This window comes from Bactrocera latifrons, unplaced genomic scaffold, assembly GCF_001853355.1.
Source record: "Bactrocera latifrons isolate USDA-ARS-PBARC rearing strain unplaced genomic scaffold, ASM185335v1 scaffold_170, whole genome shotgun sequence".
NCBI lineage: Eukaryota > Metazoa > Arthropoda > Insecta > Diptera > Tephritidae > Bactrocera > Bactrocera latifrons.
Window position 1 is genome coordinate 335,305 of NW_017535186.1, and position 22,220 is coordinate 357,524.

Below are 22,220 nucleotides of genomic sequence, written 5' to 3' on the forward strand. Positions count from 1 at the left end.
TTCATTAAGCTTAGATGTTTCTGGAAAATTTAACTTCGGTGCTTCTCTGAACCTCTTTTGTTTGATTTCCATATAAGGTTCAGTTTTTTTTATGGAAAACCTAAATATTAAGCAATTTTTATACTCATATTTGTTCAAAATGCTTATTTTACTTATCATATCATATAAAATTTCAGAGGCTAAAAATCGTCTACATCAAGTTAATAGGAATTCAATCAAACCGGGTGTTTCAAAGGAAGTGCGCGAAATATTGCACAAGAATTTAACGAATGAAATTGAGTTTTACAATTTCTGTAAGCAACGTCTTTATAAACAATACATTGCTATAAAGTCGTTACGTCAAGAAATTTGAATTCGCTTTGTTACTATCATAAGAAGCTTGCGTTCAGAGCTATTTTGTTGCAAGGCTGTCATATCGAAAGGAAGAGTATTTATTTTAATTTAATATGACATATGCTTTGTGAGCTTGATGTATAACTTATTATCATGTAGCATAATTTGTAATTTTTTACTTCCTTTTTTCACTTAGTGTTTACTTTTTTAATTTGCTAATATTTTATCATCTCAATTTACTGAATAAATGGTAATTGATCAGAGATTTTCCTACTGCGAAATCATGCTATTATCAAAGCTGAATACATATACTATATATATACTCCACTTATAACTTTTATTTGAATTTCAAAATATATGCATACTAAATGAGTTATTATACGTTAATAAAATTGTGTATAACCAGTACATTAGTAAATTCGTAAATTATTTGACATGTGATAATTGCTAATGTGTTGAAAAAAATTAAAAACTTGTTAAGAAGATCTTATATTTACTCATTAGTGTTACATAAGATTTTTTCCGTAATAAAGAATTGTCCTTTTTGGAACATGAATTATGAGTTTCAATGCTCTGTTGGAAAGAATAGTAGTACTGTTGAAGAGACTCTTGTGTTTTAAAAAGTATTCGCTAGTTACAATCGAAATCTTCTGGGTTAGTTTTACATGATGTGCTGCCACATTTGACCTAAACGTTGTTAACGGTTATGTTCATCTTTTATACATTTGTGCTACTAATCTTCTTACAAGTCGTTGATTTTCATGTAGTGGACACCCTGTTTCCAAGAGCTTTCTATCATTATACCAGCTGCTTTACGTCTTTATTTTTGTCCATAATCGTTTGTAAGCCTATTAATGGTTGAGGTTCAAGTCGGTCTTTTTACGATAAAAAAAAAAAAATTCTTCCTGAATGTTATTGCCACAACTCAATCTCCCGACAGCGCAATCCGCGAAATGTACGCAGGCGACATCATGATAATAATAATATTCACAATCTGAATAATAATAATATTGATGAAGGACATGAACGACACCATGCTGCGCACCATGGCGGCAAGATACACAAGGAAGGTCATCCTTACTCAAAATTACGTAAAGTGCGTCCACATGAGCAACATACTAGTAAATTTGAGGATTCCCATAATCACGATAATGCTGATTCCGAATACACTCGTGAGTCGGCAAACGCAAAAGGCGATGCCGATGGTGAGGATGATGAAGAAACTGCGGATAACGGCATAAGCACTAACGACTTGAATAATACCAAGAATGCGGACGTAGATTTGATACTTTTCAATCGAGTCGCTAAAGTGGGTAGTCAGTCGTTAATGCAATTGATGACACGCTTAGGCAAACTTAACGGTTTCACCACATCACGCGATTCGGGTAAACGCTTCGAAACTGTTCTAATTGGACCACATCGCCAGCGTGAATTGATGATGGAGGTATTGACCATGCCGAAACCGCATGCTTACAGTCAACATTTAGCTTATATAAATTTCACCCGTTTCCACTTACCAAAACCGATCTATATTAACTTGGTTCGACATCCCATCGAGCGTGTTATAAGTTGGCATTATTATATTCGTGCCGAGTGGTATTACAAAGACATGAAGGATAAGTTGGGTGATAAAGCTCCACCAAGACCTTCAGACGAATTTATGAATATGGATTTGGATACTTGCGTGAAAACAAAAAATTTATACTGTCAGTTCAATCAGGATGAGATAATAAATCCATCCGGTGACCATCGTCGGCAAACACTATTCTTTTGCGGGCAAAATAAAAAACTGTGCATGTAAGTAGTTTATAGTACAAAACACAAAAGGCTTTATTTGCAAAGAAGATTTTGCACGTTCACAATCATATTGCAATCAAACGCTCATATGTGCATTAGGGTTGGTCGATTGTAATAAACTTTTGTTCTTAGAGAACACAATTCTCCACTGATTTACCAATAATTTCCCTGAATGAGATGAAAATGCAGAAACCTGTTTTGAGAATAGCTCTTCCTTTAATCCCGAATTTGAAAAATTAAAACGAAAATCATAATATTTTAAAATAATGTAATTTATTAATGATGTTATGTTATTTGTTGATTTTTCTAATTAAAATTTGGCGAACTAATAGTTTGTCTGTTCAGTAATTTTTCTCGATTAACGAATAATTTATTAAATAAGTTTGATTTGAAATTAGAAACAGAAAGTATTAACGGGTTTATAAATATAATTATATAACCAACGATCATTAAGGAAATTTCACGTATTACTTATGGTAATACTTTCCCATATATTTGTAATTTTTCTATACGTACTTATAATTGAGTATATTTAGTACTTGTACTTTGAATTTCTTTCAATTTTCTTTGTGCAGTTTCCTAGTGTTTGTCAATTGCTGTTGAAAGCGAATGCCTTTAAAGCCAAAGATGTGATTAAATTTTGCGGTTTTAGTGATTATGTGGTTAGGAAACTCCACATTGTAAGCTTTTGAGGCTTAGTAAAATTTTTATTTTTTTTTGCCTCCCGCCCTAATGTACATACAAGCATGTTTATTTGCAGTTATGTTATCTGTTTAAGTGTAAGAGGGAAACATTAATTCAAAATCGACTATTGTTCTTCTACACGGTTAAAGGCCCTTCAACTCTGTTGCGGCAATGCAGAAAGCCAAGCGTACAGTAGAACAAGACTATGCAGTGGTTGGAACGTGGGAGGATACAAACATCACCCTATCCGTATTAGAGCAGTATATACCGAAATTTTTCAAACATGCGAAAGTTGTTTACTATAGTAAGAGGAATTTTTAAAATTGTTTACTTATTCAATCTTCAATGCAAATCTCTCAATATTTCAGTGGGTAAAGAGCAATTGTCGAAAGTTAATAGAAATCCGGTGAAACGGTCAGCGAGTCAGGAAACGCGCGAGATCCTTAGCAAGAACTTAACCAATGAAATTGAGTTTTACGAGTTTTGCAAACAGCGTCTATATTTGCAATATAGTGCGATCAGTAATTTTGGAAGAATAGACAATGACGACTATGTGCTATTACCGCAGCACAGTGATGATGATGAGATATACGATGATGAAGATGTGTATAAGAGACAGAATTCAGTTTTATTACTAATACATACATATGTATACGTATATATCCCTAGTATTTTTGTTTGTATGCACTATAAATATTATATAAGAGATTTTATAAAGAAAATATTCACAAAGCTTTTGGCATTCTATTAATTTTCCGAACTCAACTTCGCTCATTTTTCCCACTTCCGCCTATGCATGTATATGAATGCTTCTGAGCTTTAGAGAAACCCATAAAAGCTTTAATTAGGCAAATATTTTAAAAAGGATAACAATCCTGATTATTTTATCTTCACTTTTGCTAAAAACCCGGCGCAGTTACATTCGCTAACGCCAAAGGATGTGAATAACACACAATTTGCTGAGACAAACTTACTCTTGTTYAATCGTGTACCGAAAGTTGGCAGTGAACAGCTGATTGAACTTATTCGTCGGTTGAGTGTGCACAATGGCTTCGGTGTAAGTCGTGCGCCCTTTTCGGAGCCTGTCCGACAACGTCTCGATGAGGATGAACAGGAGGAGCTGGCCAATGAGCTTCTCGGTTTTGGCGAACCCTATGCATATTCAATGCATGTGAATTATATTGATTTCACACACTTCGAACTGCCAAAACCGATTTATATCAACATGATACGTGATCCGGTGGAGCGTGTTATCAGTTGGTTCTATTATAAGCGAGCACCTTGGACTGCTGTGCAAATGTATAAATTAACTAAGAAATTCCGCAAACCGCAATGGTATAAGAAGGGCTTCGAAGACTGTGTTGTGAGTGGTGATCTCGAGTGTCGCTATGAGGTAGACTCCAAATTTCAAAGTTCCGTTGTGGATCACAAGCGACAAACATTATTTTTTTGTGGGCATGATCCAAGTTGCGAGTATGTTCGTTTTCAGAAACCGTTAGTATGGTTGCCATTTTTGAATCTACACAKTTAAAATAATTCCAGACCTTTCAATTCAAACGGGGCCTTACAATTTGCTATGCAGCATGTAGAGAATGAGTATGCYGTGGTTGGTTCGTGGGAGGATTTGAATGTTACGTTAGAAGTACTCGAGCATTATATACCGCGATTTTTCCGAGGGGCAACGCAACTGTACTATGGTAAATTGAATGCAAAATAGCTTATTTTATTCACAGGACTTAAAAATGATTTAAGCAAGTTAGAAACAATGAGAAAATTATTTAAAAAATTGAGTTTAAAGGACTCCTAGTGTTCATATATATTATACTATATATAATTGAAGAAGATAATTGTAGTTGGCTGCTCTATAAGCTCTTTGCAACTCTTAAAAACAATTATTTATAATACATTAAGTTCAAACAATTATTTTAAATATTAAATTTGYTTTGCATGGATCTTCAATGCTGTAAAGAAAATTATCTTCCTTTAGAGAGAATTATAAAATCCGAAAATACGACCACTTTTGCAAAAAAAAAGATATAATTGAGATCGCTTAAAGAAACATTATGCATCCCTGATGTATCTTCATACAATAYAACTTTTAAGCAGAAAAACTTGGACTCACAAATATAGCATTCTCTAATTACTGAATATTTTTCATAGATGTTGAAAATGGAATGATGTCGACGGCAATGAATGGAAATCCTTGGAAACCGTCTATAAGTGCGCACATAAAGGAACTGATTAGAAAGAATTTTACTAGAGAATATGAGTTTTATAATTTTTGTAAACAACGGTTGTACAGGCAGTATTATGCACTGAAGAATATGTATTCATACAATTATTAAACACTAACAAATATATTGAAGTGAATTAGCAGTGATTTATTGTTCATTTGTCTAAAACAGTCACGGTTTGCCTGAAGTTAATAGGTGAAAGAGTCAGAAGTATTTGGTTGGCTTGGACTTTCGATGTTTTCAAGTCAATATTTTAATAAAAACTGTCGTAATGCAAGCAATACACTGAAAACAATGTAAATCAATAACTATATATACATATTGTTTCTGAATCTATTGCAGCTAAGCCGTAACCCACTTGTACTCACTAGTAGTCATAATAGTAATTTTGCTAGAGTTGCATATGCCCACATACCATAATTAACATTTTGAATTGYATTCGATCTTTTTCGTACAAAAATGTACTCCATGCACCGCATTTCTCAATTTTTTATGAATTTTGTAATAGTTTCTGTGTTTTTAATTACTATAAAAAGCTATGAAAAGTAAAAACATTCCTAAAAATATGACAAAGTTATAACTTAATAATAAAAACTCCTTCACTTATACATACATGTGTGTCTGATCCACACTTATCATTGCTTATTCGACTGAAGTTAATTGCCTTTAGTCATTTCGTAACAACAATGGTTAATAATCAGTGCTACATGGTATAATAGTTGTTAAATCGATAATCGTTACCGATTTATTGGAATTGCAAGCATATTACATGTACATACACATATGTATATGCAAAAGCATTTTTTAACTTGGTTATTAAATTGTGATTGTTTTATAATGAATTCATTAAACGTGGAGGTAATGAAAATGAAAGTACCTCGTATAAGTGWATCGTTAAGCGATATTGTGGGTCATTCGGACAGTGAGCATAAACCACTATTACATACATATGAACCATTGTACATTTATACCTGTTATCTTAAATGAAGATTAGATTTACGTATGTTCTTTTCTCTATAATAACAGAGCACAACAAAATACATTTCTGATACTTCGCTTTGAAATGCATTTTGCGAAGTTATTGTAAGAGTTATGCGTAAGTACAAACCCCTAAAAAATAAATAAACCCTATTGGTACAAGTATGTATTCGCAAGAATAGAGATGTTTATAATTTAAARTAAATTTCCTTAAAATTTAAATTTGAAAACAGTGATTTTTTTTGCTCCCTTATTTTGTTAATAATACGGCTCTGTTACTCTTCATGTTTCATCTGTGCCTTGAATTTATATGACATCTTTCGCCTTTAGAGTTATATAAAACGTTTTGAAAAATACTCAAATATGAAATTAAAAAATATTTTGCTAAGTGTAATTTTATTTTTCAAAACAAGTTAAAATATTCATCATTATATTTTTTGTTGAGCTGCATGTAGATAAAGACTGTAAGAATTTCCATACTAAACCAAATATTTTCTTCAATAACAAAACAAATGCTTTATTTACATTATAACAATACTTTCTTACACTTCAAGTTCTCTTAAAATGAGAGTGAAAAAGTTGTTGTGTATTTCGGTTCGTATAGTATGTCATCAACTCAAATTCGGAAAATTGGCGATTCATTAACATGTAGATTCCTTTCATTCACACGTCCATGGCAATAATTTGTAAAATTTCGTTGAAAAAATTTTTCATGAAAAAAATTTACATTTCTCAATACAACAAGCTCCATGCTTTAACCCCAAGGATGCTAAATAATACCGAAAAAGCGGAAATCGACATTTTGTTTTTTAATCGCTTGGAAAAAGTGGGCAGCCAGTCGATGAGCACACTGTTGCGGGCGTTATCAAGGGTTAATCATTTTGTATATAATATCAGAGTGCGCACCATTGGCAATACGCTTGATACAATTGAAGAGCAAAGAGAATTGGCCAATGAAATTTTCGATTACGGCGTGCCCAGTGCATATACAATGCATAGGAATTTTATAAATTTCACTCAACTTGATATGCCGAAACCGATTTACATTAATTTGGTTCGACATCCAATTGAAAAGGTCAAGAGTGCTTATTACTATATGAGACATCCCTTTATCTATAACAATGGATTGTTGAGAAATCCAAAAAAAAAGACGCAAAGTTTCGAATATTTCGATACATCATTCAACGATTGTGTACGAGCCGGAAAAATACCCGATTGCATATTTGATCCGCATAWTGAGTTTAACGGTGATTGGCGCCGGTTTTCGTTGCATTTCTGTGGAAATAATCCTGTTTGCAAGTACGTATTTTTTCTGTACAGTATATGGCTGCATAGATATAGATTATTGATTTATGTTAAAATATATTTTTGGTAACGACTTTATACCTTATCTGATGCATGTATTTAGGTATCTTTGTGTTAATAGTAATTATATAACCAAGTATTAGTGTAAGTATATATGTTTTATAATAGGATTAGTGATATCGTAAATTCCGAAATATAGTGGAGTAAATTTCGAATGGTTTTTCGTAAGTATTACTTGCATGTGTATAAATGGCTATTTCGTTGCAACCTCAAGATGAAATTTTTGGTCCATAAGTGAGCGACGCCACGCCCATTTTCAATTTAAACAAGTAAGGAAGGGCTAAGTTCGGGTGTCACCGAACATTTTATACTCTCGCATGATAAAGTGATAATCGAGATTTCATTATCCGTCATTTACATATTTTTTTATTTTGCTGTAAATTAATTAGATTAGATCAATTTGTGTACTTTGAGTATTGAATTGTATTTTAATTTATTTTAATTGCATTGAAAAGTTATAGTCCGATCACGACAATTTTTCCACAAGGGATACCTCAGCTCAAATACCGTATTTGTGTAAAGTTTTAACCCGCTATCATCATTGGTTCCTAATGTATATATTCTACAGAGAAGGCATCAGATGGAATTCAAAATAGCGTTATATTGGAAGAAGGCGTGGTTGTGAACCGATTTCACCCATATTTCGTACATGTCATCAGGGTGTTAGGAAAATATTAAATACTGAATTTTATTGAAATCGGTTGAGTACTTCCTGAGATATGGTTTTTGGTCCATAAGTGAGCGACGCCACGCCCATTTTCAATTTAAACAAGTAAGGAAGGGCTAAGTTCGGGTGTCACCGAACATTTTATACTCTCGCATGATAAAGTGATAATCGAGATTTCAGGCGTGGTTGTGAACCGATTTCACCCATATTTGGTACATGTCATCACGGTGTTAAGAAAATATTATATACCGAATTTCATTGAAATCGGTTGAGTACTTCCTGAGATATGGTTTTTGGTCCATAAGTGGGCGTCGCCATGCCCCTGTCTCTTATACACATCTAGATGTGTATAAGAGACAGTTGGTATATATAACCCTATATCTGACTCTTTTAGTTTTAGGACTTATAAACAACCGTTATGTGAACGAAACTATAATACTCTCTTAGCAACTTTGTTGCGAGAGTATAAAAATAAATACATTATGCATTGTAAGTAAATATGAATGTGTGGTTTTCATTATATCAAATTGACAGTAGTAACATTTGGATGAGTCTGTGGTTCCTCCGCATTATAAAACCATTTTTGTAGGAACAACAAACKTGACTCTATTCGCTCGGTAGTCAATGCGGCTTGAAAAGGTTCTCTTTAATCGTTTTGAAAATAATATGAGAAGGGTGTTCATTAGTTTAACTAAGACACTCATTGAAATTGACGCTTTGAAAACTACACATTATGAACTTAGTTACAAAAATTTAAACAAAAATATCTTGGTACTTGAGTACTGCACTTTATTAACAAGAACTTATTTAGTTATTAGAAATTTCAATTAATTCAAACTCGCCACATAAAAACACCAACAATAAGTAGAAGTGCATTACATAATAGCGGTACCATTTCATCTCAGCTCACCTCTGACCACTCCTTCCCATTAACCCACACATGTTTGTACATAATATATACATAAAAGACATGCAAGGATTTACTGAGTCTCCCACTGTTTCCAATTCTTTCTAAAAATATTCATAAAGCTTTACACGTTAAACGCGAAACAACTAAATAATACCAAAAATGCCGAGCTAGAAGTGCTTTTCTTTAATCGCGTAGAAAAGGTCGGTTCCCAATCAATGTCCGATCTTTTGAATGTGCTCTCGAGAATAAATGATTTTGAACCTTACCGTAATGCACCACTAAAGAATGCTGCTATCCTMACGGACGTTGATGTGCAGCGCGAAATTGTTGAAGACATAATTGCCGAAAATGAACCACTCTCCTATGTGGAACATATAAATTGGATTAATTTTACTGAATTTGGTCATAATAAACCGATTTATATAAATTTGGTACGCCATCCAATTGACAAAGTAGTAAGCGCTTACTATTATATACGTCATCCGGCTGTTTTTGCGTTCTACGTGCAAAACGGACATAAAATGGAAGATAAGGAATATTTCGATACGAATATCAACGATTGCATAAGACAAAAGCGTAAAGAATGTATATTTGACTCCCATAATCCGTACAACGCAGACTGGCGTAGACTTGCTATGCATTTTTGCGGCAACAGAGAGATATGCAAGTAAGTGGAAGTTACCAAAAAATGCAACCAAAACTCAATAATTCGGACTAATCATGATAGATAAAGATAAAGAAATGTCCAAAATTTTGTGACATTTACACATATGAAAGTAGTAGTCCTAAAACTCGAAAGTGCATCAAGTAAACATTCGGCTAATAGGTTTTCTGAAGCGAATTAATGCCTGCTCGTGTTATCGAGTTTTGATTGTATATGCAATGTAATTTCTTTTTGCAGCAGTAACGTTATTACCGACATTATGGTTTACTCCTTATGTCATTATGTATTGTATTTAAGTATTAAGTTTTGAGATTTTTAGCCATTGTATAGATATGTATACATACATGCACAGAAAAATGTTCCTTAAAATATTTCTAAATTAACCCTTTAGCGGACAAAAACGAATAAAATTAAGTGCTATAAATAAATTCTTAGTTTGAGTAGTTTCGAATTAGTTTATTGTAATTCAAGATAAAATACATTGCCGTTAAAGGGTTAAGAAAGAATTCGTCTATGCAATAAGTAAAAAAGTCATAAAGGTCATAAACTCCAATTATATTGCAGGCAATTTAATTCCCAGACTACCACACAAATAGCCAAACGTCATATTGAAAGTGAATTTGCGGTAGTCGGCTCATGGGAGGACACAAATATAACATTAACAGTTTTGGAACACTACGTACCGAGATTTTTCCGTGGCGCGACTGAAGTATTTTACAGTATGTTTTTTACTCATTTACAAATAATTTTCCTAACAATCATACAAAATATGTGGTACATTAGAGTGGGTAAAAATACATATAATATTTTAAATTATCTTCCCATACTGATGCGTACGCATATTTATGTGTGTTGGTTTTAGTTTTTTTCTAGAAGAATGTCAAATATAATGAGTTAATTTTCGAAAACTATCCGCTTTTTGAGGAAATACATTAGTTYTTCGTTTGAAGATCATTTTGTGTTTGCTCGAAATCAAATCAAATTTCTTTTATCGAATTTTAAATACGAAAATAATAATTTTTGTCGTTCTAATTTTAGCGTTGATTCTGTTTATAGTATTTTTAATTTGACAAGCTTCTAGATTCGAATAATAGCTGCTAAAGTGCAAAACTGTCAAAGTGCGTAACAACTTTCTCTAATATCGCCTTTTTCTGCACTAGGTGACCCAAAACGTTTTCATAAAAATGCCACACCACACAAGAACGAATTGGATCCGGATATTGAAGAACATTTGAAAGTACAATTCTCTTTCGAAATCGAATTRTATAATTTTTGCAAGCAACGTCTTTATAAGCAATACATTGCCATTAAAAAGGATGAAGTGATGAGACATTTCAATTAGTCCTACACATACATGATAATTTAATCGAACTTTCATTAATGTACAAATAAAACAAGTTCAGGATACCTGCGAATGTCCAAATTTTAAATAAATACCATGAGTATATGAACACAATAAAGCGATTTGACAAGTTTACTAATTTTTCAATATTTTACTACGTTTGGTTGTAGCGTCTTAGAAAATGTATACTTTTACTGTGGACGCTTCTGTATAGATTAATACTRGAATTATTTTTAATCTTTTAACAAAAAAGAATTTGATGATTCAAGTGGGAAAATTCGAATGTTATCCAAAATTGTGTGGCATCATCTGATGTCAAGAATATAATGATAAAATGCTTTATATAGCATTATAAGAGTAACAGTATTGCCATAGTTGAAAAAATAGAATCCAACTATTTAGATTTTACAACAAAACAAAGAAGCCGAATGTAGGATATATTATTCCAAGAATTCTAGCAATATAATATTTACTTTGATACTACGAAGAACTCCTAAAGAAAGCATAGACGCATTCTTTAATGTCAAAGTCGTTGTTATTTTAAATGTTATATTCGCAGCTTTTCAAAAATGCTTATTTCAAAGTATCGATTTATTTTTTAATTTAACGTTTAGTACTTTTGGAGCTCCTTCATATGTGCTTTTCCCAGTTTATGCTGAAATCGCCTTTAACATTTCGTTTTTCGTCGCATTTTTTTTCTTTTTCATATCTACTTATCAATTATTTATATGCTAATATCTTTGAATTATTGGTGGCAGAAAAATGTTAAATAACTTTTCAATAATATCTAGGTTTCAAGAAACACAGTGCATATTCAGATTCGTAATTACTTTTCCTTCACTGCATTTGTTAAATAATAAGAAGAACTATTGYTCTTATTTATGTACGAATCATTTCTCTCTTCCAAACCGGGCAATTTTCATCCACTTAATCCTAAACTGTACATATCTACATTTGTAGTACTTGTGCGTCGCTGCATCTTTCATGACATTCGCAAATATATKTATATCCCAGAAATAATACTTTTAAAAACACTGAATCCGAATGTTGCTTCACAGATTCACAATTTGAACGCACACGATTTGAATAATACCGTTAAGGCCGATTTAGATATTCTTGTATTCAATCGTGTGCCCAAAACTGGTAGCATACAGTTAATAGAGCTAATGCGCACTCTGGGAAAAGCACACAACTTTGAGGTGCAGGTCGATCCGCAGGTTGGCGGCATACGTACCCTGCTCGACGAGTACGAAGAGCAAGAATTAGTTGATAATATTGCGAACTTAGAGGATGGCACTGTCTTTGTTAGCCATGTGAATTATTTAAACTTTTCCAAATATSGCGAATCACGTCCAATTTATGTGAATATGGTGCGCGATCCGGTGGAGCGGGTCATTAGTTGGTACTACTATATAAGATCGCCATGGATATTTGTACCGAATCGCCGCAAAAGTAACAGAGAAATGCCAAATCCGAAATGGGTGAATACAGAGTTCGATCAGTGCGTGTTGAGTGGAGAGAAAGTGTGCACGTACATTGAGGGTTCGGCTATGGAGCAAGTAGGAGATCATCGTCGGCAAACATTATTCTTCTGCGGTCACAATCAGCGCAAATGCACGTGAGTTATGCCAGTTGGAGGTGGTTCAAAAGAAATGCGCACATATCTATTCATTTTTGGTATTTTAAACTTCAGACCCTTTAATACTAAATTACCACTGGAAATTGCTAAGCAAACGGTGGAGAGGGAATACGCTGTGGTGGGCACGTGGGAGGATACGAATGTGACACTGAGTGTTTTGGAAAATTATATACCGTCTTATTTCCGCGGCGCTAAAAATATGTATTATAGTGAGTAAATAATAAATTATTCAAATCAAAACCCCTACATATTTGCGCTTTTACAGTGGGTCTGAATAAAGACATCCGGAACTATAATCCAATGAAACCACACATTAGTGAAGATATCAAAAATATGTTACGTAAAAACTTTACACGCGAAATTGAATTCTATCAGTTTTGTCGCCAACGTCTACATAAGCAATATATAGCCCTCAAATTGAATGATCTTAAGCAGGTTGATAAAGATTTGCAGGAATCACGTGATTTAGCGCCACGAACTTAAATTACATTAACAAAATCACATTAGATTAATTTGTTGTATTAAAAATTACCACATCTTATTCACAAAATAATTCTAATCGAAAATTTATTTAAAAAAAATAATGACATTTTGTTGGGGCTTATTCGGTTGCGGGTTGTTGAGACACAAATTCATTGCTGGAATGCTGAATATCTACCTTATTTTAATTTTACTATTTATACAATGTGTGAAAGCTAAGAATGATATGTTTTGAGACTGAAACTGGTATTGGTCAAATATTTTCTCGCCTCTGCATTCTTTACTCATTTTCTCCGCTCAACATGTGATTAGGAAGCTTGTGAAGATACTCTTCAAAATATTGAATGTAGGTCATACTTTGCGGTTCAGATATGCCTTCACATCTAATTTTGTCTTCTCAAATTATAGGAAACATTAGTTTGAAAAAATTTGATAGTATATATTTTAGTACTCAAATTCTCCACTGATCGATCAAATTGCGATCAACAATTTATTTATTTTTCCGGTGGTTTTGTAGGATATTTCAAAATAGTTTAGTGGCTCGAATCGAAAATGGATCTAATTTAAAATAAGTTAATTCTATCAAATGTGTACCAGTCCCTTGCTAGAATTATAGAATATTAAACTTAAAGTAATGAAGAAAGAAATGCGAAGAAATGAAGGCCTATAAGTGACAAATTGAAAACATATACATAGTATGCTTTGGAACATGGCTTTGTGAATTACTACAATTAACAGAATCTGTTGACAAAATCAGTAATGATGTGTTTAGACCAATAAGGAGTTGATATAAATTTTTTAACATAATTCATCCCTACAGACATCACTGTTTTCCAACGAAATGTGATTGGAAACGGGGAGGATAGTGTTATCTATTATAGTACTAAATTCGGATATTTGAACATATTTATAAATATATTTGAGTTACGGAATAAGTTTTAAAATGATAGTAAATCATAAAAAAATATTTTGAGAAAATAAATAAATTTTTACAATTCTAAACGGAATTAAGAAAATACATCTTAAATTAAATTATAAGTGAAAATTCAATCTAAATTTAAATATCATATTAAGGTTACATTAAGCTACTAATGATTGTAGACAGCTGCAAAATATAAATTTTAGGCCTTCTACTATATTTTTCCTCTAACAAAATTTCTCATAACGGAAAGGGGTATATAAGAGATTTTAATTCTTTTTCATCGATTCACTTCCTATTGTCATGCATATCTTCTAGATAAATATAGTTAGATACAGATTTTATAATTTATAACGGCATTCGAAAATTAATGGGTGCGGTGGCATATCTGAAATAAATAACGTGCTACAAACATTCTTCAAAGTATGCCCACATTTTTTATAGTTAAAGAAACTAAGTGCTGAACGTTTGAATAACACGCGTAAAGCCGAGATTGATGTTATCTTCTTCAATCGTTGTGCTAAAGTCGGTAGCGAATCGTTGCTTGAACTTTTTAACAAACTTGAAGACTTCAACAACCTGGTTATAGAGCGTGAAGGTCTGCTGAGACCTACCAAACGTCAGTTGAAGAAAAAAGAACAGATTGAATTGGCCGAAACCATATCTGGGTTCGATGATGGTTCGGTATATATAGAACATGTGAATTGGATTGATTTCGAAGAATACGATTTGCCAAAACCGATCTACATAAATTTAGTGCGTGATCCAGTGGAGCGTGTAATCAGTTGGTATTTTTATACACGCGGTGCTTATAAGAATGCTATTGAATATCGGAAGGATCCCAATAAACCAATAAGATCAACGCAATGGTATAAAAAGGATTTTAATGAATGCGTGCGAAGCGGTGATCCAGAGTGTCAATATGTGCCATTCACAACCAAGGATTTTACCGGAAATTACAAAAGGCAAACCCTCTTTTTCTGTGGTCATCATGACGATTGCTTGTAAGTGAAAATCGAATAATTGCGATTTTCGATATATTTTTGACATAACAGAACATCTTTATATTAATTTCTATAAATTTTTTCTTGTTTCGCTAGACCTTTCAATTCACCGGCAGCTGTACAGATGGCAAAAGAGCATGTCGAGCGAGATTATGCGGTGGTTGGTTCTTGGGAGGACACTAATATAACACTTACTGTTTTTGAGAAGTACATACCACGTTTCTTCCAGGGAGCGAAAATTCTGTTTGAGAGTATGTGGTTTTCGAATTTTAATAAACAAGTTGTATTTTCAAATATAGCGAACGTCTTCATTTTCTATTATAATTGTWTTCCCGTTTCAGTACATAATAATGAAATAACAACCCGAAATAAGAACAAACGAAAACCTAAAATAGACGCGGATGTCAAAGAAATGATACGTAAGAACTTCACCAACGAGTATGATTTTTATTACTTCTGCAAGCAACGTCTTTACAAACAATATTTGGCTGTGAACCTCAAAAACATAGAGAGCATAGAAAGTTTGAAYTAATATTTGGATTTAATAAATACATAAAGAATAAAAATAAAAATTAGATATTCTTGTTTATATATTAATTCTGTTATTTCCAAGATTTCAACAAGCGTTTTTGATTTTGCGGCTATTTGAAATTATTAGACGGCTTTTTCACATTTTACACATATATATAGTATGTTAATGTTCCACAATAAGAATTCSTGTGTTTTTTATTACATAAGAACTCATGCCATGTTGATTGTGGTCTCAAACAAACACAATCGTTTCATTTCATTACAGTTTCCTAATAAGTAAGTAAATCATTCGTAAATAATACACAACTTAAGCGTTAAAATTTTTAATACTAATATACATATGTATGTATATGTATATGTACAATATGTGAACGTTATTGTTGAAGAGTTGTACTCACATAATTGCGTTCGCACCATATAAAATCAGAGCACTTCGCTAAACACATTTAACTCCGCAGAATGTTAACAGTTACATTAGAATAAGTGTGCATAAAAATAAATATGTATGTATGTAGTATATACTTKTAATAATATAAACAAACAAACTTCATTACTTAAATTAGCTGCGTTCTTTAAGCACCTCATCTCTGAACAACACAAGAAAAGCGGATATAGATATATTGTTTTTTAATCGCTGTGCAAAAGTGGGAAGCGAGTCGATGATCCAATTATTAGGCAATTTGGAAACAATTAATGGCTTCAACCTTGACCGTTTTGGTCCAGGCAAAGGAGCCAGACGTAACCTCCATCCGAGAGAACAAGAGAGAGTTGCCGACTACGTCTTTCGCTTGGGTGCCGGGTCAGTTTATGTTGAGCATATCGCGTGGATAAACTTTTATGATTTTGGTTTACCGAAACCGATCTATATAAATTTAGTACGCGATCCAGTCGAACGGGTGATCAGTTGGTATTTCTATGCACGCAACGCGTACAAAAATGCCTGGGTATTTCGCAAAAACCCAAACGCAAATCTTAAGTCGGCTGTATGGTTTAAAAAGGATTTCAACGAATGTGTGCGCAGTGGAGATCCTGAGTGTCAATACGTGCCATACACATTTGTGGACAGTACAGGAAATTTCAAAAGGCAATCGTTGTTCTTTTGTGGTCAGAATTTAGATTGCTTGTAAGTATAAATCCTACCAATTATTGATACAAATAGATTTAGATGATAACAATATATTTACATCTTTCAAATCGCTGTTAAGGCCTTTCGATTCTCCATATGCTATACAGATAGCCAAGGATCGTGTGGAACGTGACTACGCCGTTGTCGGTTCGTGGGAGGAGACAAATGTCACTTTAACGGTTTTGGAGCATTATATTCCACTTTTCTTCAGCGGAGCAAAAAGCATTTATTACTGTAATTTTTCACAATTTTACTGATTTCACTATATGATTCAATATGATATTATTTTCATTTTGTTTTTAGTAAATAARGCGAGTCTGGAAAATCGCAATCGTAATAATCGGAAACCATTTGTGGCAGAAGATGTGAAACAGATGATACGTAAGAATTTTACAAATGAATACGATTTTTATCACTTTTGTAAGCAGCGGCTCCTCAAGCAATATCTAGCTCTTAATCACAAGGARTTTCCTATTAATTARAATTATATTTAGACTAGATGAAATTTCGTTATAAGAAATAAAATAATATYTTTAAAATGTTGTTGTTTTTGTCCAATTTTGTTGTAATCCTCTTCTTACAGTTGGAACCACCAGCSTAGCCCACGCTATATTCTTAAGAATTTAATGAAACAAAATAATATCTAAGTCAATCCAATTAATTTCGAAATTTCGATCTTCGATAATAGAAGGATAACGATTTATGGTAAAGTAAGGTGGAAAGTAAAATCTGAATGATCGTAAGTTGTCCAGATTTAGATTAATTTTTTGATTTGAAATCATTATGTTTATTTCAAAAGTTAAAAAAAAAACAGATTTTTTTATCGAAATTAGTAGAAATATTGGGGACGTGATGAGAAAGAGTGGTTGAACAACCGCTTTAATATGAAAGGAACCCTGTAAGTATTACGGCATAGTAAGTATTATGCTAAACTGAACCAGGAACTTCTCTTGCTCAACCCTTTTGAAATTTCGAATAAGTGCAATAATTTTTTTAAGGGCACCATGAAATGGATAAAACAAACTTTTGTTGGGAACATTTGTTTACTTAAGCATTTTATGATAAAACATTTAATAATTTCTCATATGTTTTAATCACTTAGATGCAATCATTAAATGCACTAGAGCTGAACAATACAAGAAAAGCCGAATTGGGTATAGTTTTCTTTAATCGAGTACCAAAAGTTGGCAGTCAAACATTTATGGAACTTTTGCGTCGCCTATCGGAGCGAAATAATTTTCAATTTCATCGAGATGCAGTGCAAAAGGTGGAAACGATACGCCTGGCCGATGATCAGCAGCAAGAGCTTGCCGAAGTGATAAGCGATCTACCTGAACCATCTGTTTTTATCAAGCACGTATGCTACACGAATTTTACAAAATTCAATTTGCCCATGCCGATTTATGTGAATGTCGTAAGAGATCCCATTGAACGTGTGATTAGTTGGTTTTACTATGTACGCGCTCCCTGGTACTTTGTCGAACGTAAAGCTGCCTTTCCCGACTTACCGCTACCACACCCAGCATGGTTGAAAAAAGATTTCGAAACTTGTGTGTTATCCGGCGATCAGGAATGTACCTATACGCAGGGCGTGACCGTGGAAGGTATAGGTGATCACCGGCGACAGAGTCTATTCTTCTGTGGTCATGCATACGAATGCACGTGAGAATAAAAATATTGAATTTTATATACGCTTGTGCACAATTATTTTGATTTTGCAGCCCCTTCAATACGGTGGGTGCATTGGAGCGCGCCAAGTTCGCTGTTGAGAGTCAATATGCTGTTGTGGGCGTTCTGGAGGATATGAATACGACCTTATCTGTATTTGAGAAATATATACCACGGTTCTTTGAAGGTGTTCGAGATATTTACCAAAGTACGTATAATATTGAAGTTTGAGGTATATTTGGGGTGTAAGTTTTGTAGCAGCAAGTGACTGCAGGCAGACAATCCTTATCAAGAAGGAAGAAATGACTTTTATCTTTGTCGCTTAACGATCCAGATCAGTGGTGACTTCAGTATATCTTTCATATCAAGACACTATAGCTGTTAACAAGGTGTAATATTTCAAGCATTCTTAAGAAAATGTCAGGTAACAGGTTGCTCCGATTGTCTGGGTCTTGACTTTAAATCAACAGAAAAATACAAATTTACATAAATAAAGTARATTAGTTAGTTTTCGAACATTTTATATATATAGAAACATATGATTTTAGAAGTGGACATGTATAATTRTTCAAATCGTGAATATAATTATAATTACTATATAATAATGATCTTTATTATATCCWGTTGAAAATATTTCTTTGCTTATCGCTTTCGTAGGTAGCGCGGAGTATTTAACGAAGATCAATAAGAACAACTTCAAACCGCCAGTGAGTGAGAAAGTGAAAAATATAGTGCGACATAATTTCACAAACGAAATCGAATTCTATCAGTTCTGCTTACAACGGTTGCATAAACAGTACCTTGCCACACATATTCCACAGAAGATTTTGGCACCTTAAAAACTCGTATATGATAGATGGATTGTTGTTATTGCATTGTTGTACACGAATTGCTGTGCATGGCTAAATGTCAGATTTCCAGTGAGATTTCGCAGAGACATAAAGAGCAAATCTTGATCAGCTTATAGCTGGAATAAATTATAATAATTATTATTTTGTTTTATTTAATTAACCAGTATTATAGTGATTTTAGTACGAAATTACAGTTATATTAATTTTTGTTGAAATGAAAACATATATTTTTTATTAGGTACACATACATATCAGCGAACTTTTGACAAAAGAACTTTTCTAGCTTTAGCAAGTTCCTCTTTAATTATATTAAATTTAATCATTACATAAATTTATAGGAATTAAAGAAGATGGTTCCTTAAACAATATATTAATAATTTGGCAAAGTTGGTGACCTACAATTTATGTAGGAATAAGTTCTTTTACAACTTRCGCGGTTAAAACTGCTAAGTCGAGATAAGTTGTTTTGTCAAAACTTCGTTTGAGAATCTAATGTCACCACACACTCGTAAAAAGTACAACATACATACATATTAACATATGTAGTTTTAAATTGCAAACACACATACACACATATGTACATRTATATGGAAGTAAAATGTAAAAAAAAAAAAAAAAAATTGATGCGAAATTTCTAGTCAATAACTTATAAAAGTTTATCTGTATGTATATATGTATGCACATGACTGCATGTATGCATATGTTGAAAATACTCAGATTTACTCGAGGGCTAAACCCATGAAAAGTGCACAGCTTTCATTACTTTTGTGGCTACACTTAAATTACATGCATATCTAGATTTGTGCGGATTCGAAAATCAATATKTACATATGTTTGTGTATTTGTGTATGACAATTATCTTTGTCGGAGCAAGAAGAGTAATCACTTTCAGATTGTGTTATATAGATTGAGGCTAATGCATAGGCATATAGTATATCTACATTTGTGTTTATGGATGTGTGTGGGCGAGGGCGAAGTTCGACTATATAAAATAAAACGTATGTATATGTATGATCTTTTTCCAACCATAACTTTCATTATTTGAAAAGGCAGAAAAATAAACAGTGAAAATATTTAAAAMAACATTTTACTTTCCTTTAGACAGATAACAGTTGGTTAAATAAATATGCATACGCACAAAATATTTGAAATTATTATTATGTATTTTAAAATTACGACAAATCAGTAAAACCATTCATATACTCAACAAGACTTAGTCTTCAAATATTAATTTACATTATTTACATTTATTTATATAATTATTTCCAGCTAAAATAGCAATCAATATCACTTATTCTTTAAATGTTGAGCGGTATCGGCTGACATGGCACATTTGTAAATTTTTGTATTTGTAATTCCTGCTTCTTTRTGTTACTTAATAATCAATTAATTAAATGCCGTTATATTATTGTACTTAAAATCARCATGTTTTCTTTACGTAAATGGTGTGGTAAGTGTTTTTTTTAGCAAACTCATCATTAGCATTCGATATTTGGCTACTTGCTTAGCTAATACTGACGACAAGGTAAGGGAATTAACGAATTTCCGTACGAATTTTATGCAATATCAACTTTAATAGACCAAATTCTCAGTCTTACATATGTTTACAAAGTGGGCGAAGAGCAGATTTAAGTCTAAAGAAACGAAAGAGCTGATTGATGCACATATTACTATGATCAAATTGAATGGAGAATTTTTAATTTATACTTCGCGTGTTTTTCGAATCGTTATTTTTTTCCTGTAAGTTGGTAGTACTGTTAGTGACATCTATGTTAAATTTCACGTCAAAATATTCATTAGTATTTGAGATACGCGTCGCTTTGTGAGGCTCTAAAAGTGAATTCCTCGATTTTTACTATATCTGAATTTATTGTACGAAGAAGTGCGATAATTCACCATCTTATACTGTATTGGTTATTCGTGATCATTTGAATAATATCATACCGCAACCACCGCATTCGCCTGATTTACCTTCGTGTAACTTACGGCTTTTCAGCAAATTCATATGACCACTCCGAGGACACCGTTATGACTCAACTAAGAACATAAATTCTGAGTCGAAAAAGGCCCCAATGGCCATCAYGACGGAAGATTTTTCCAAGTGCTAYGATGACTRGAAAATTCGTTGGCATAAGTGTTAACCCTGCAATGATTACTTTGAAGGAGATAAAATGRACAAAATTTACGTTTCAATTTAATCACAGTTATATACATATAAAGTACGTATTGAAAATAACGACAAAAAAAAAAAAGAAATATATTTAGTTAGAATTTCAGTGGTATGCAAAGGTATGCATTTCAATCATTATTAGTAAAGTGTTAGTATATTCGAGGACTACTATTCGAAATAATCATTAGATATTGATTTATTCATTGTAGAGTTATCGAACCGTAACCAATCATGTGATAGTTTTTATTTGAATTTATAGAGATTATACTTCTATTCTCTGCTTTAATACTTGATCGCTTGATATTATGTGACCTATTGAAATTAAAATCGCTGACGTCCTATAAGACCATATTTGCCAAATATACATAAGTATAAGCCTTCAGCATAAAAATAGCCCACTTTCGTTTTAGGTACATATGTATATGCTAAAAAATAATTATAGAAAATTWACAATAATATTGTCTAATCAAAAATGGTATCGGAACGAAAATCTTATCTAGCATTTTTTGATTGAATTTAAAATTAATTTCAGGCTTATTACTCTCTCTTACATACATACATACATAAGAAGGAGTATATGTAAGCCGACAGTTATATAAAAAATTAAACGATGTAGTATTGAGTTCTTTATGCCGGGGGGCATTAAAATCACTACTACCGAAAATAATATTTCATATAGAAAAGAAGGTAGCAAAATAGTCAGAATGTCTTAGATATTAGACAATATTTGTAATTTTTATTACCATTATAATTTTTGCCATCGCGATGTTCTGCGTTACATAAAAACTTGACTACTTTAATAATGCGATTTCAATTTTCAAGTCGCATTTGCAGGAATTTTTTATTGTAAAAAATAAA

General features: G+C 32.6%; 1 protein-coding gene and 1 pseudogene across 8 annotated transcripts in view; both read left to right on the forward strand.

Moving 5' to 3' along the window:
* Nucleotides 1–20,612, forward strand: part of LOC108966849 (heparan sulfate 2-O-sulfotransferase pipe) — a 32,048-nt gene extending 11,436 nt beyond the window's left edge. The window contains exons 4-6 of one of the 8 annotated variants that reach the window (XM_018929957.1): nucleotides 14,457–15,016; nucleotides 15,113–15,267; nucleotides 15,358–16,045. In XM_018929957.1, the coding sequence (XP_018785502.1) occupies nucleotides 14,457–15,016; nucleotides 15,113–15,267; nucleotides 15,358–15,548 (906 nt within the window). In that variant the 3' untranslated portion in view covers nucleotides 15,549–16,045. Of the gene's footprint in view, nucleotides 1–176; nucleotides 700–3,730; nucleotides 4,288–4,356; nucleotides 4,512–4,974; nucleotides 5,240–6,771; nucleotides 7,326–9,087; nucleotides 9,636–10,196; nucleotides 10,352–10,792; nucleotides 11,114–12,032; nucleotides 12,643–12,667; nucleotides 12,823–12,878; nucleotides 13,167–14,456; nucleotides 15,017–15,112; nucleotides 15,268–15,357; nucleotides 16,046–17,775; nucleotides 18,336–18,394; nucleotides 18,550–18,998 lie in introns of those variants that run through there. The other 7 variants (XM_018929956.1, XM_018929961.1, XM_018929962.1 and 4 more) reach the window with 7 other exon arrangements.
* Nucleotides 16,207–17,212, forward strand: LOC108966822 (annotated as a pseudogene).
* Nucleotides 20,613–22,220: the final 1,608 nt, after the last annotated feature.